We start from the raw sequence: 13,838 nt of genomic DNA, 5'->3' as shown, positions 1-13,838 counted from the left end.
AGTTTTCCCTCTAAATCTTTAAGAAGCACAACTTGGTCAGTGCTCAGTCAATTCCAAGTTTCCAAACTGTGTTATCTAAAATGTTCTTTCCTCCGACCCCCCAAGAATGGGTGGTGGATTCAAAGACAGAGGTACCCCCTTTGGGTTAACAGCAAAACTCGCTACCTACTACTCCATCCACCAGAGCTCCCTGGAATCTACTGTGGTTGCTTTTGCTTGGGTTTTCCTGGACAAAGTCCAAGCTCAGTTTTCATTTATGATCTTCTGGAACCAAGCGAGCAGGTCATAGCTGCCCCCTCGATGAAGCAGCCCCGGCCCCCTCCTTACCTCGCTCGAATCCTCCTGCTGGTTGATGACCGCCAGCGCGTCCTCCGCCGCCTGCCGCTTGGCCTCAGCCACCGTGCGCTCCATCTTGGCCCGCTCTGTCGTGATCATGTCGTGGGCTTTCCGTTCAGCCTCGGACACGGCCTTCTGCAACTCGGTCATTGCCTGGCGCTTCACCTCATTCACCGCCTCCTCTGTGCACCCATCACGTCAAAGCAGAAGAAAGAACAGCTTTCTGTTAGCTCGGGTATGCAAGACTGCTAGCTTTTCCAGAGAAAACTACAGAACATGCATGACTCTCATCCAAATTACCTGGCCATCCTGTTTGAAAAATGAGCAGATTTTTAAAATTCAGTTAGAAGACCAAAAGGTGAGAGCTTTCCTCCAATTAAGTGGATTTCTGAAATGTATTTTTTAAATTACCATTTTCTATCAATCTACTGCAATGAGAAATCATTCTGAGTAGTCAAAAGGGCAAAAAACAAACAAACAAACAAACAAACAAAAACAAACACCAAACAGCCCTGCAGGAAACTTGTGCAAATAATTCAGACACACAGAGTAAGACAATTCCTTGTGATATTTACAAGGGTAGTTAATATGAACAAATAAAAGCACATGAGAAAAATTTTTAATGGAAAAAAAGGAATTGATTTTACTTATCTACATATGTAAACAAGTAACATTTTTTTTCTGATCAAAGTGCAGCACAAATTCTAGAAAATCCTTTCTTCTACCTGATTCTAAAGAACCAAAGGAAAACATATATAAAAAGCTAAAAAAATAAAATCATACAAGAATAAAATGAAGATCTAAAAAAAAGACATAAAGCAACTGAAAAGGGCAATAACTGAAGTTACACAATAGAAGAAATAAAAAATTAATAGGGTAGAAGAATGAATCAGTGAATTAGAGGATAAAAGAAATCAAATTACAGTCACTGAAGTGCAAGAAAACAAAAGTGCAAAAAGACTCAGTAAAAATTAATGAAATTATGAGACAAGAGATAGATGATAGATAGATAGACAGACAGACAAACAGACTGACTCTCACAGGATTCCAGAAGGGAATAAGAGAAAGAAACATTATTTGAAGAAACAATGATGGAAAAATTTCTCAATCTATAAACCCAAGAAGCTCAAAGCACCCCAAAAAGAATAAATGCAAAGATATTTATATCATTGACAACATTGGGGAAATAATTAATTTTATTTACAATATCATTTAAGAGAACAGAATACCTAGAACCACGGACACAAAGGATTTATGTAATGAAGACTAAAACACAGGGGGCTCTGGTGCCTGGTGATAAGAAGCTGCACTGCAATCCCTACAGCACACATTGCAAATCTACCAGCTACTCCTCAGGAGAAGGATGGACAATCTCCTCCTATGACATTAAAAGATTCTGAAAACTAGCTGGAGGGTCAGCTATGGGTTGGTTCTGGCTCCACAGCAAATAACAAACCTATATAACACTGGTGAAAGAGATTGAGAATGAAATACATGGAAAAACAGTCCATGTTCATGGATTGGATGATTTAACATTGCTAAAATATCCTTACTCTTTAAAGCAATCTGTCCTTTCAGTGAAAATCTTCAATTTTATACAGAATTACTAAAGACTCAAAATAACTTAACATTGAAAATAAATGACAACAAAGTTTGAGTGAACATAAAACATTGAAAATAAAAGACAACAAAGTCTTAATTATGTGTTGCTGCTGAGTCCCGTCAGGTCAGAACTGATCCGGAACAGACCCTCCAAAGGGTTTTCAGAGGCTGTAAATTGCACAGGGGCAGACTGCCTATCTATCCTCTGCTGTTGGATTTGAACGGCATACTTTTGAACTGGCAATGCCACCAGAGCTTTTTAATGCTCTAGAGACACTGAAACAGATGGCTTACTTACCAAACTGTAGTTACTTTGCTAAAAGCATGAAGTCCAAATTCAGAAGGCCACTTCTCCCTCTTTGTTGCCTCTGCAGAAAAATCTTTGTTTTTCTGCTTGTGTCCTGGATCCTTAGAGATTACCAGGTGTCATGGCATCTATCTTCCTCTGTCTCTACTTCTGCGCTATCCTTTAATCTTTTTTCTATCTCCAAAGAGATTGATTTAATATACCCCCCCCAGTACTAATTGGGTCTCATTAACATAACAAAGGCAACCTATCTGTCATTGTGATTTTAACTTTTGACACCAACAGTAGCATTTATTTGTAGGAACACAATTCAATATTCAATAGATAACATTCAGCTAACTCTTTGGCCTTCTCATATCCATGTCCTTAACATTTGTTAAACACATACATCCCTTCCCATCCTCCAAAAAAATCTGAATTCCCTTTCTAAGTGTCTTCTGAATCACCTAAATCAAGGTGTATTCTATCATGTAAAATTCTTCTTTACCTGTGAAATCTAGGCTATAAAATGGAGGGAAAGAAAGGATAGTAAAAACTAAGCAATAACTTCACAAGACTGCCAAATACTTGTTATCTGAGGCCATCTGGGCAATAGTCCTGCCTTCCAGACTCTGGGTGTTGGCCACACTCTTTGATTCTGGGTGGAAGCTTCTCAGATCTGTGCTTCAGCAACACCTTCCAGGCCCACTGGAACTACAACTTTGATCCCTTGGCTTTGTTGTTGTTGTGTTCCATCGAGTCAGAACTGACCATAGCTGACCCTCCAGCAAGTTTTCAGAGATAGTTAACTGCACGGGAGAAGACTGACTATCCTTATTTTCCGTAGCAGCTGGTAGATTTGAACTGTGTGTCCTTGGGATGGCAGTACAGTTTCTTACCACTACATCACCAGAGCTCCCTTTGCTTTGTTGCTATTGTTAGATGCCCTCCAGTTGAGTTGATTCATAGTGACCCTAGGAACAACAGATATGAATCCTGTCTTTTCTTGTGCCATCCATCCTCCCACTTCCTGACACATTAGAGCCCATTGTGGCAGTCACTGTGTCAATCCACCTAGCTTTGAGTCTTCCTCTTCCTTTCCAACCATCATGTCCCTCTCCAAGGAACAGCCCCTCCTAGCAACATGCCCAAAGTATGTGAGGCCTCATTATCCTTGCATCCAAAGAGCACTCTTACTGTACCCTCTCCAAGATATATTTTGTTGTTGTTGTTCTTTTGGCTACCCATGGGCTATTCGGTGTTCTTCTCTAACACCACAGATCAAGGGCATCAATTCTCCCATCATCCTTATCCACTGTCCAGCTGTCACATGCATAGTAAGTGATCAGAAAGACCACAGCCACAATCAAGACACACCTTAGTCCTCAAACTGACATTATTATGCCTCAATAATTTGAAGAGGTCCCTAACTGCAGGTTTTCCCAGTGAAATGGGTCTCCTAATTCCTGCCTTCTGGTACCAAGAGTGTTAACTTTGGATCCAAGAAAGATGAAGTTAACAGTTTCAATCTTTTCTCATCATGATGTTGCCTATCTGTCCAGTGGTAAGAAACTTTGTTTTCCTGACATTGAGATGCAATCTCTACTGAAGGCTGCGTTCCTTGACCTTCTGCAACAAGTGCTTCAAGTCCTCCTCACTTTCAGCAAGAAAAGCTGTGTCATCTTCATAACTCAAGTTATTAAAAAGTCTTCCTCCAAACCCTTGGCTTTAGGTCGCCTTATTCTACTCCATTTAAGTAGTTAACACATCCTATTCTTCTGACCCTCGGGTATGGCAATCCCTTCCCTCACCTTTGGGCAGTGGCCCCACCTTCTTGGCTAAACTGAATGGTAACCTCACACTCCATAACTGAGTTTGGTATGATCTGACTCTGTGTAACTCTTTGACATTCTAGAGGTTATGGTTCCAACCTTTGAGATAGCAGCTTTGCTTCCCTTGCAATGGTCAAGAGTTCTGCTTACTTTGAGCTGTTTGCCTTCTTGGAGGTTAAATATATATTTATGTGGGGGGGGAAAAGTGTGTGTGTGTGTGTGTGTGTGTGTGTGTATATATATATCTTCTGTTTGCATATATCTTCTGTATACATATATCTTCTGTGTATCTATCTATATATCTCTCTTCTGTTTACTGCCTGGAGAATTCCAAGAGGCAGGCAGAAAGTACTCTTTAATTTTTTTCTCTGTTTCTTCACTCAGAGTTGATAGGTTTTCTGTTGTGTTAGTTGGTTGGGTCCGCTAGTCACAGGTTTACTCTCTTTAGTTAAAGATTGTTTAATCAAGTCTTGGTAAATATTGTAAAACATATATTCTCACTCTAAACAACAAAATTTTTGAAATCTTTCAGAAACTTTCATTTTCATTTTGCACAGTTGGTTTTTAAGTTCATCTAGTCCCATTCACACTTTACTAAGAGCAGCAAGGAGAAACCCCATAAGTCCTTTAATATCTTGTTTAGACATTGTGTCAGCCAGATATCCAAGTTCATCACTTATAAGCATACATTCCATTAAACATCTGAACACAATTCAGACAAGTTCTCACTGCATAAAATGTATCACCCTTCCTCCACTGTAAGATCACATTATTGTCTTTGAAAGTCCCTTCCTAAGTACATTTAATGGTCACCTTTCTAGCAACATTCTTCTATTGGAGCAATATGCATTCTCTACATAGATAACAGCATTTTCTATAGCTCCCTTCACTTCCTTGAGAGCCAACAGCCACTTCAAGGCAATTTAGCCTTTTACTTTGTTGTTGCTATTATGTGCTATTGAGTCACAAGTGACTCATAGGTAACCTTCAAGTGGGCTTTCAGAGCCTAAAATTCAAACAGGGCGAGAGTGTCCATTTTTCTCCAGTAGAGCAGCTGGTGGATTTGAACCACATGCCTTTGAATAGGCAGTGCAAATCCTTACCAACAGGCCATTAGAATACTTTCAAATTCTTAGTCTCCCCTCACCACCAAATTCAAAAACTGCTTTCAAATTGTGGGTGTCTATTCTAGTGAAGTATATACCTCTTTGCCAATATAAAATATGTATCCGTTATCTAGGTCTGCTATAACAGAAATACTAACTGTGGATGGCTTTAACAAACATACTTTTTTTTTCTCATAGTGAAGAGGTTGCAAGTTCAGAATCAGCTTGATGGCTCTAGAGGAGAGAATTCTCTGTTAGCTCTGGAAGAATGGTGTTAGTTTTCTATTTCTTTCCTGTTCTTAGAGGTCTCCATGTAGCTTGGTATCTACTTTACCCAATCATCGCTACTCTTGCTAATTTATTATTTATATCTAAAAAAAAATTACTTAAAGCACCAGTCCTGCTTTGCTAATGTAACAAATTCCCAAAGGAGGGACTGTAATTAAAATTACAACATTTATTGGGGAGGGCATAAATCAATCCACAGCAAAGACTAACGTTCTCTGATTTTAAAACCTATTATGCAGCTACAGCAATCAAAGCATTCTGGTGCTATTATAGCAATAGGCACATAGACTAATAGAATCAAATTGAGAACCCCAAAATAAAATGTTCTTTGGTAAAAGGACTGGGTCAACTTAACTTAGAAGAAAGAATCTCTTCAATAAATGAAATTGATTTTATACACAAGGGAAAACAAATGGGACTCATGCCCCACATCATACACACAACCAAATTCAAAATAGATCAAAGATCCAGATGCACAGTTAAAACAGAAACTTCTTAGAAAAACAACAATTTGAGAAATCCTGTCAGGCAACCTACCTTTAACATAAAAACATAAACAGCAAAAAAAGAGAAAATAAATAAAGGAGAGCTCATAAAAATGAAGCTTTTTTTTCACCAAAAGACTTTCCCAAAATAGTTAAAAGGAAAGATGCCTATTGTGAGGTATCTTCTGACACTGTGTATCTGACAAGAATCTAATAACCAAAATACATGCAAAACTTCAACAACTTAAAAAAAAAAAGTAGCCCAATAATAACAGGTGCAAATTACTCAGACATTTCAACAAAGACGACATTCAAAAGGGCACCAAATATATGAAAAGATGTTCAGCATCCTTAATTGCCACAAAAATGCAAATCAAAATAACAAAATACCATTTCACTCCCACAAGAATGGCTTGTAAAAAAAAAAAAAGAAAGAAAACAAAACACAACAAACAGAATATAATACAGCTGTTGTAGAAAACCATGTGGCAGTTCCTAAGGTAAGGGTGGAAGGTCAACTAAAAAAAACTCACCACATGACCTAGCAGTTCCACTCCTAGATACTCACTCAAGAGACCTGAAAACAGAGACTCAAAAAAGACTCTTGGACACCAGTTTTCATTACAACTATTCACAATAGCTAAAAAGTGATGGTATTGTGCGCCATCAAGTTGGAACTGACCCATAGCTGTGGATGTGCAGAGGCAATTCATCACACAGAAGGAAAATGACCATCTTTCTCCCACAGAGCTGCTGGTGAGTTTGAACCTCACGCCTTTGGAATTAGAGCTCAGTTTCTTACTGCTAAGACACCAGAGCTCCTTAGCTGAAAGATAGGAATAACTTAAATATTCCTCAATTGATAAGCAGATATACAAAATGTAATCTATATATACACAAGGGAATACTATCAGCCATTATGAGAAATGAAGTCTCGTTGCATATCACACAGTGGATGCAGGCTTGAAAAATCCCACTGAATTACAAAAGGAAAAATACTGTGTGATTGCACTTATATAAAAATCACATGGGAAGGAAAACATGTAGAGTCCAAGTTTATTAGTATGTTAACAGGGGAAAGAGTGAGGGGAGGAGAGGGGGTTTACAGTTATGTGGAGAGAAAAAAAAAATCCACATTGTTTTAGGGTAACTATTACAAATGCAAATAAGTTCAACCTGTTAAAGGTTGAATGGAAAAAGCTGTGTGATTGACATACCCACCTTTGCAGAAGATACTGGATATAGTTGGGGGAAATGTGGAACAAAACTGAAAAACATAAAAATGCCTGGCTTCCCGGTCCACTAAAGACTGGTGGAATATCTAAGACCATGTCCCTTAATCACCCTTTGAATCTGGAACGAAATTCACCACATGACTTAACCTTCAGCCAAACAATAGACAAGCCTTTAAGATGACTGACCAACATCACCAAGGAGCCACTCAAAGTTTAGAACAATCACACAAGGTCAAAAGAGCAGTATTTGCCTAAAGAGAAAGCCCAGAAGGTAGAAAGGGATAGGACAGAAAGAGGAACTGAAATGATAATTACAAGGAGGTAGTGGTCATAGTGTGATTGAGGTGGGTATAATTAAAGTTATAAAATAAAATCTTGTGTGAATGACTTAATGGAAAACCAATTCACATTCACTCTAATCACAATTAAATAAACTACCTCTATAAGATCAGCACAACAGCCACTCCAAACATAAGAATCTAAATGGCAGTGAGCCGTTAATGAGGAAGGCACAGTGTAGAAAACTGGACAAGGAGTAGGCATGACAGAAAGAGAATTCACACCTCTGAGTTGTGGTGCATGCACTGCTAGAACAAACCAGGCTGCTCCTTGGAGGCAAGGATTTTGAAGCTCCATCTGACATACTATGGGCATGTTGTAAGGAGGGAACAGTCCTTAGAGAGGGACATTATGATTGGGAGGGTAGAGTGACAGCACAAGAGAGGAAGACCATTGATGAGATGGATTGATTCTGTGTCTGGGGTAATGGGGGTAGATGTATCTAAGACCATAAAGTTGCCTCAGGATCAGGCAGGGTTCAGAGCTGTTGAACATAGGATTGCTATGTGTCCCAGGAGACTTGACAGACAGCACATAACAACAACAGTGTAGAAAAGGACAGTGAGAATGTTTGCACCAAAGAAAATAGTCATCATCACTAAATTGTATATTAAAAAACCCCTTAGATTAAATGAAAGTTCTATGTATATTTTCTACAAAACAGTAAAAGAAACACAATGCAGGAAGAGGTAAAGAGTTGGATTTATTGTCTGTTCCCTGACCAAATGCTCTCAGTGAAAGGTCTTCAATGAAATTCAGACATTCTGAGATGCTGATTTGTACATTCCATGGTGCTGTTTGTAGGTGAGGTGGGAGGCTTTGTAAATAAGCTGCAGGTTTATTTACAGATGAACCATAACCATGTTGCAGGTGACACACATTAGTCTGCAGCTGAGAAGCTGGTGTCTGCGGGGAAGATGTAGATCTTTCTAAATATGATAGAGATGCTTGCAAATTAGGTTTTAGATCAATACTACCCAAAATGGTGGCCACCTACCACACATGGGATACTGAGACTTTGACATGTGGCTGGTCTGAACTGAGATGTTTTAAATGCCAATTTTAGAGGTTTAGTGTGATCACAAGGATGTAAAAACATCTCAGTACATTTTTATTGATTATATCTTGAAATGGCAATATTTTTGTATATAGGATAAAATTTAAAATTACTTTAAAAAATGCAACACAATAGTGAAAAGGTCATTCATACAGCAATTAAGTTAATGCAGACCTTTTAAAGAAAATCAATGATGAAATTGATGATCCAGCTTCTTTTTTTCCTTAAGTCATTTCCTGAGTAATATGGATAAGTCTTTGCAGACTAAAGGAAAAGAATTTTTAAAAATCATCTCATTTCAATATTTTAAGCTGACATACAATTATTTAATCTGCATATAAATATAAAAGTTTTGTATGGCCAACTGTTGATCTGGGCAAATATAATTGAATCATACAATAGGTCAAAACAATCAGCCCTAAGAACAAACCTGAGAGGTGTTAAATTAGCTCCTTATTTTTTACTTTGGAAAGGGTGCAAAGATTTGACTAATCTACAATACAAGATTGACAACTAAAACAAGTAATTTCCATTTTAAAAAATTAACTGTTCTAATTAACAAGGGAAAATATCCTCCCCCTGAATTAGTTTATCTAATTTTCATCTTTATTCAAAGTAAAATGACAATGATTAATTGAAAATTTAATAAGCAGTAATTATTAACTTGGCAAACCTAGTACCAATTAACACTCTATTAAAACTAATTATGACATGTTTCATTCAAGTGTTTGCACTTGATTGTTTCACCCACTTTAAAAGCACCTTAATTAAATGTTCTGTTTAATTAAAAACACAGATTCCTAATAAAATTGTTTTACTTAAGATTAAAAGTATTAGAGATGTAAGCAACTCCAAATTTGCTTAAATTTCTGTGGTTTATTTCACACATCTATAGGGCATGACTTGAGGACCATCAGATCTCCCTTAGTGATTCACTTTCCAGACTTTTGAAATCTTAGCAGCATTTTCTTTTCTCTAGTTTCTGAACTGCATTCCATTGTGATAGCTATCTGCTAGAGTTTATAAACTAAAATATAAGGGCAAGATCCAGACTGGAGATATTAACTAAAATATGTTAAGCCTTTGTTGGTTGCTTTAAGAGAATGCATTTAAAATGTGGATTGAATCACAGTACTGCAAACAGAGCTTGCAGGATCTTCCTCACCAGGAGGTGAAGAGATGCCTTTATTACCTATCATAAATGACTCTGGGCACCAGGGAAGCACTGCCCTTCTAACTATACAGCCAGGGTCTAATTTAGTTTGAATATTCAAGGTGAATTAAAATTCTATTTAAGTGGTAATACAGGACAATAATTTTTGCTTACGATCAAAGCTGCAGCTTGACTAATTGTATATGCAAATCAGGCAATTTATATTTAAATTATGCATTCCTATTCTAATCCCACAGGCATACACAGATCAGCAAAGAGAATTGGTAGGACATTTGCAAGGTGCTTGAATATTTATTACCAACTGCAAACATTCTCTGATCATTTGGAAAAAAATAAATACTAGGGGGGAAAAATCAGTTGCAATTTTGAAACCAACATTACATTAGATTTTTTCCAAATTATAAAGAGCTTTCTTTATAACTTAAAACTGCTTTTTTATATCCTGGTTTCTGCTTTAGAAAATACTTTGGGCTTATTTTTGGGGGGAAGTATGTGGCTTTCAACATCTATTATGATTTCTAATCTTTAAAAATATGCATTACTATGTTGTATCATTGGGATAACAGACAAAACTTGAATATGGTCTTTAGATTAAATAATAGTATTATATCAGAGTTAATATCCTGATTTTGTTAGCTGTACTGGAAATATGTAAGAGATAAACCTTATTTTCAGGAAATACAGACAAATACATACTAAAATTATGAATGTATTAGAGAAAGAGAAGGAGGGATGAAGAGAAGAAATGAGAGATGGAAATAAAATATGGAAAAAAATGAATCTGGAGGATAGGAATTTTTTTTAAAAATAATTTTTTTTCAATTAATTTTAATGAACGCTTATAGAGATTTTGGATTTCCATACAAGGATAGGGTTTTTTTTTGTTTTTTTTTAAAAATTATTTTATACTGGTTTACTTACAAAGTTCATGTACATTGTTTTTCACACCTGATCTTTCCCATTTCCTTTACCCATCCCCTCAAACCCATCAAATTGTGCAACTTTATGATTAATCAGCCCCGACCCCACCCATCCTCACCTCTTTGCTCCCTACTATGTTATGAAGATTTTTAAAAATACATTTTGCAGTTTATTTTGCACCCTTGAAATCATATTAAAGAAATAAATATCTGATGTACTTTCAAACACAGTCTCATAATGTTCTGTGAAAAAGATGCACTGGTATATTTTAGGACTTCTGCCTCTTCATTATTTTTTAGATCCTTTAAACTTTATTTATCTAACTTTTTGCCAGAAAGGTAATGTATGATATTTTCTTTAAGAGACATATTTGTAGGCTTTTTTTTATTCCCTTAGAAAACAGTTGCCAAAAACAAATGATAGTGTCCTTGGGAGGAAACCTTTCAAATTGTAACAAGCTGAGCACAGATGTCACATCCTGCCCTTGATGTTCTTGTCATGTTAGATACCTTAGCATTGTGTATACTACAAAGACTTCTCAAGAGGACTTAGAAGAGAAGTAATACAAGCAGTCATAATTTTATAATAAGCTTTATTTCTTAACGACACTCATCTGTGCTTTGTATTTAAAATACTTTCTGTAACTTAGCATCTACTCATTTAAAATAATAAAACATTATTTTAAAAGGTAGATACAAGATTTCATTATGAGAAGAGTATGAATTTGATCTCTATTACTATCAAGTCATTATGTAGGTGAAAGACCTAATATAAGTAAAAGGTACACCTAAACAGTACTAAGATTACCACCCTGCCCATCCTTGTGTCTCTGCTCCTACCCCCCTCCCCCTCTTGGATCCTCACACACAATTTACTAGTTAATCTTTCTATTTCTACAATAATAGTCTTACATAGTATTTTTCCTTATGGGACTGAATTAGTTCACTTAGCATAATAGTAATCATAGAGTAGCACAATTTGAAGGGTAAAGGGAAAAGTGGGTAAAGAAAATGGGCAAGATCCAGTGTGAAAAACAAGATATAGGAACTTGGTAAGTAAACCAGTATAAAACAACCAATTTATTTAAGAATAAAAGTAATAAGAACATTTTACTTGACAAAATTTAATGGTTCTTTCGAAGTAGATGTATGTATGTATGTATGTGTGTGTGTGTGTGTGTGTGTGTGTTTACTGATTAAGTGCAAAATACATAATTTGGTTTTGAGTCTGTTTCCAATTGCTTATGCCCTCTGTGTGCTGCTATTCAGGTTGACTTTACAACAAAGGCTTTATATTCAGAAAAACTCACTCTAATTTAATAGGAAAACAAAGACTTGAGGAGATAATAGCACTGAAGGAATTTGGATTTTACAAGAGTTGGTGATCAGTTTTTCATTATGAATTCTCAAGAATTTAGCTTAAATACATATGAAAGAGAAAACGCAAGAGACTCTCTCCAACAACATAAAGTCATCTTCTATTGTCCAAAAAGGCAAATGTTTGTACATCTTCCTTAAATACCTGCACTGACAGCTTAAAAATATGTTGTTGTTGTTGATGATGATGATTGCTCTGAGTTGAGCAAGACTCATAACAACCCTACGAACAAAAGGCCTGAAGCCCCTCTACAACTACTGATATTTATCAAAGTTCATAGAGTTTTCAGAGGCATATTGTTTAGGAAGTGGATGCCACCCCTGCTATGAGAGGAGAAAAAAGGGGCAGTAGAAGGAGAATTGATGCCTTTGAGCTGTGATGTTGGAGAAGAGTACTGAATATACCATGGACTGCTAAGAAAATCAACAGGCTCATCCCCGAGAGGGTGAAGCCAGGCTGCTCCTTGGAGGCAAGGATTCTGAAGCTCTGACATACTCTGGACATTTTTCAAGGAGGGGCAGGTCTTTGGAGAGGGACGTCATGCTTGGGAGTGTGGAGGGATGGTGCAGAAGAGGAAGACCCTTGATGAGATGGATTGATTCAGTTACTTGGGTAATGAGGGTAGGTGTGTCAGAGACCATAAGATTGGAACAGGACAGAGCAGGGTTTAGGGCTGTTGTACACAGGGTCTCTATGAGTCGCAGGCAACTCGATGGCACATAACAACAGGGAGATGTAGATTGATAGCTCCCAATACACCTGCATAGCCTGGGAGTAGCACACTTATTGCTGCGTGACATCAAGTTACTCTCAACTCCTATCAGCCCCATAACAGAGTAGAACTGCCACAGAGAGTTTTGTTGGCTGTAATTTTTGTGAAAACACATCACCAGGTGTTTCTTTTTCTAACTTTTGCCTGAAAGGTAATGTATGGTATTTCCTTTAAAAGACATATTTATAGGCTCTGTGAGTTCAAAATCACTCTGTGAGTCTGAACCATCCACCCTTCTGTTAGCAGACAACCACTTAACTGTGTGTCTAACAGGGCTCCTTCTTGTCTACTTAGGAAATCTTATTACAATGATCCTACAAATCAGGTTATACTATAAAGCTGAAAGTGAATGTGCATATATATTTCCATTTGTAGCTTCAGTTATAACTGAACAAAGCTAACTGATTTACATATTGGATAAACACAAGATCTTTCTGTTCCTAAATTTAAGTCACTAAATCTAGATGCTTTCAGATTTCTAAATCTATTATTGTTCTTTAAAAAAAAATATATTTCTTAGACAATGCAATCCAAATGGTCAGGAAGTCAACAAATTGCATATGAACACAGATGAGTTAAATCAAAACCAAGAGAGTATTTATTTATTATTATTAATGATAATGATAACCGTCATTCTCTCACTTTTGCCACTTTAGTCAGTGCTGCCATCTTTATCCATCTGAGTGTGGACATTTCTCAGATTATCAACCCTGACAAACGAATATTTGAAGCCATAGGAGCACAAAAGATGCATTAAATGTCTTTCACATTATCTCTATTTATTAAAACATGTTTTTATTTTCTGTCTTTGCTCAGTGTTTATAGTGCTGGTTTCCTACCAATTTACCCCCAGACCTTAACTTTGTAAGCTTTGTAACTGGCAAGTTCATGGTGCCAAACAACTAACTACACATACAACTAACTACAAAACACAGACAAGGATATAACAAAAACCAGACAGCGTACATAGGAAATAATACTAGAAGTTCAGCAATTTTGTCATTTATGTAGCTCTAATCATGGAATAT

The 13,838-nt window shown here is 36.8% G+C and overlaps 1 protein-coding gene across 1 annotated transcript in view; it reads right to left on the bottom strand.

Moving 5' to 3' along the window:
• Nucleotides 1-13,838, bottom strand: part of RUNX1T1 (runt-related transcription factor 1; translocated to, 1 (cyclin D-related)) — a 190,902-nt gene that overhangs the window by 15,255 nt on the left and 161,809 nt on the right. Inside the window, 1 exon segment of the mRNA XM_006884595.1 lies at nucleotides 328-518. Within this exon segment, the coding sequence (XP_006884657.1) occupies nucleotides 328-518 (191 nt within the window).

The sequence above is a fragment of the Elephantulus edwardii genome, unplaced genomic scaffold, assembly GCF_000299155.1.
Source record: "Elephantulus edwardii isolate Elephantulus edwardi_28Jun2011 unplaced genomic scaffold, EleEdw1.0 scaffold00036, whole genome shotgun sequence".
NCBI lineage: Eukaryota > Metazoa > Chordata > Mammalia > Macroscelidea > Macroscelididae > Elephantulus > Elephantulus edwardii.
Note: the sequence above shows the minus strand (reverse complement) of the source record. Positions and strands in the feature narration are given on the sequence as shown.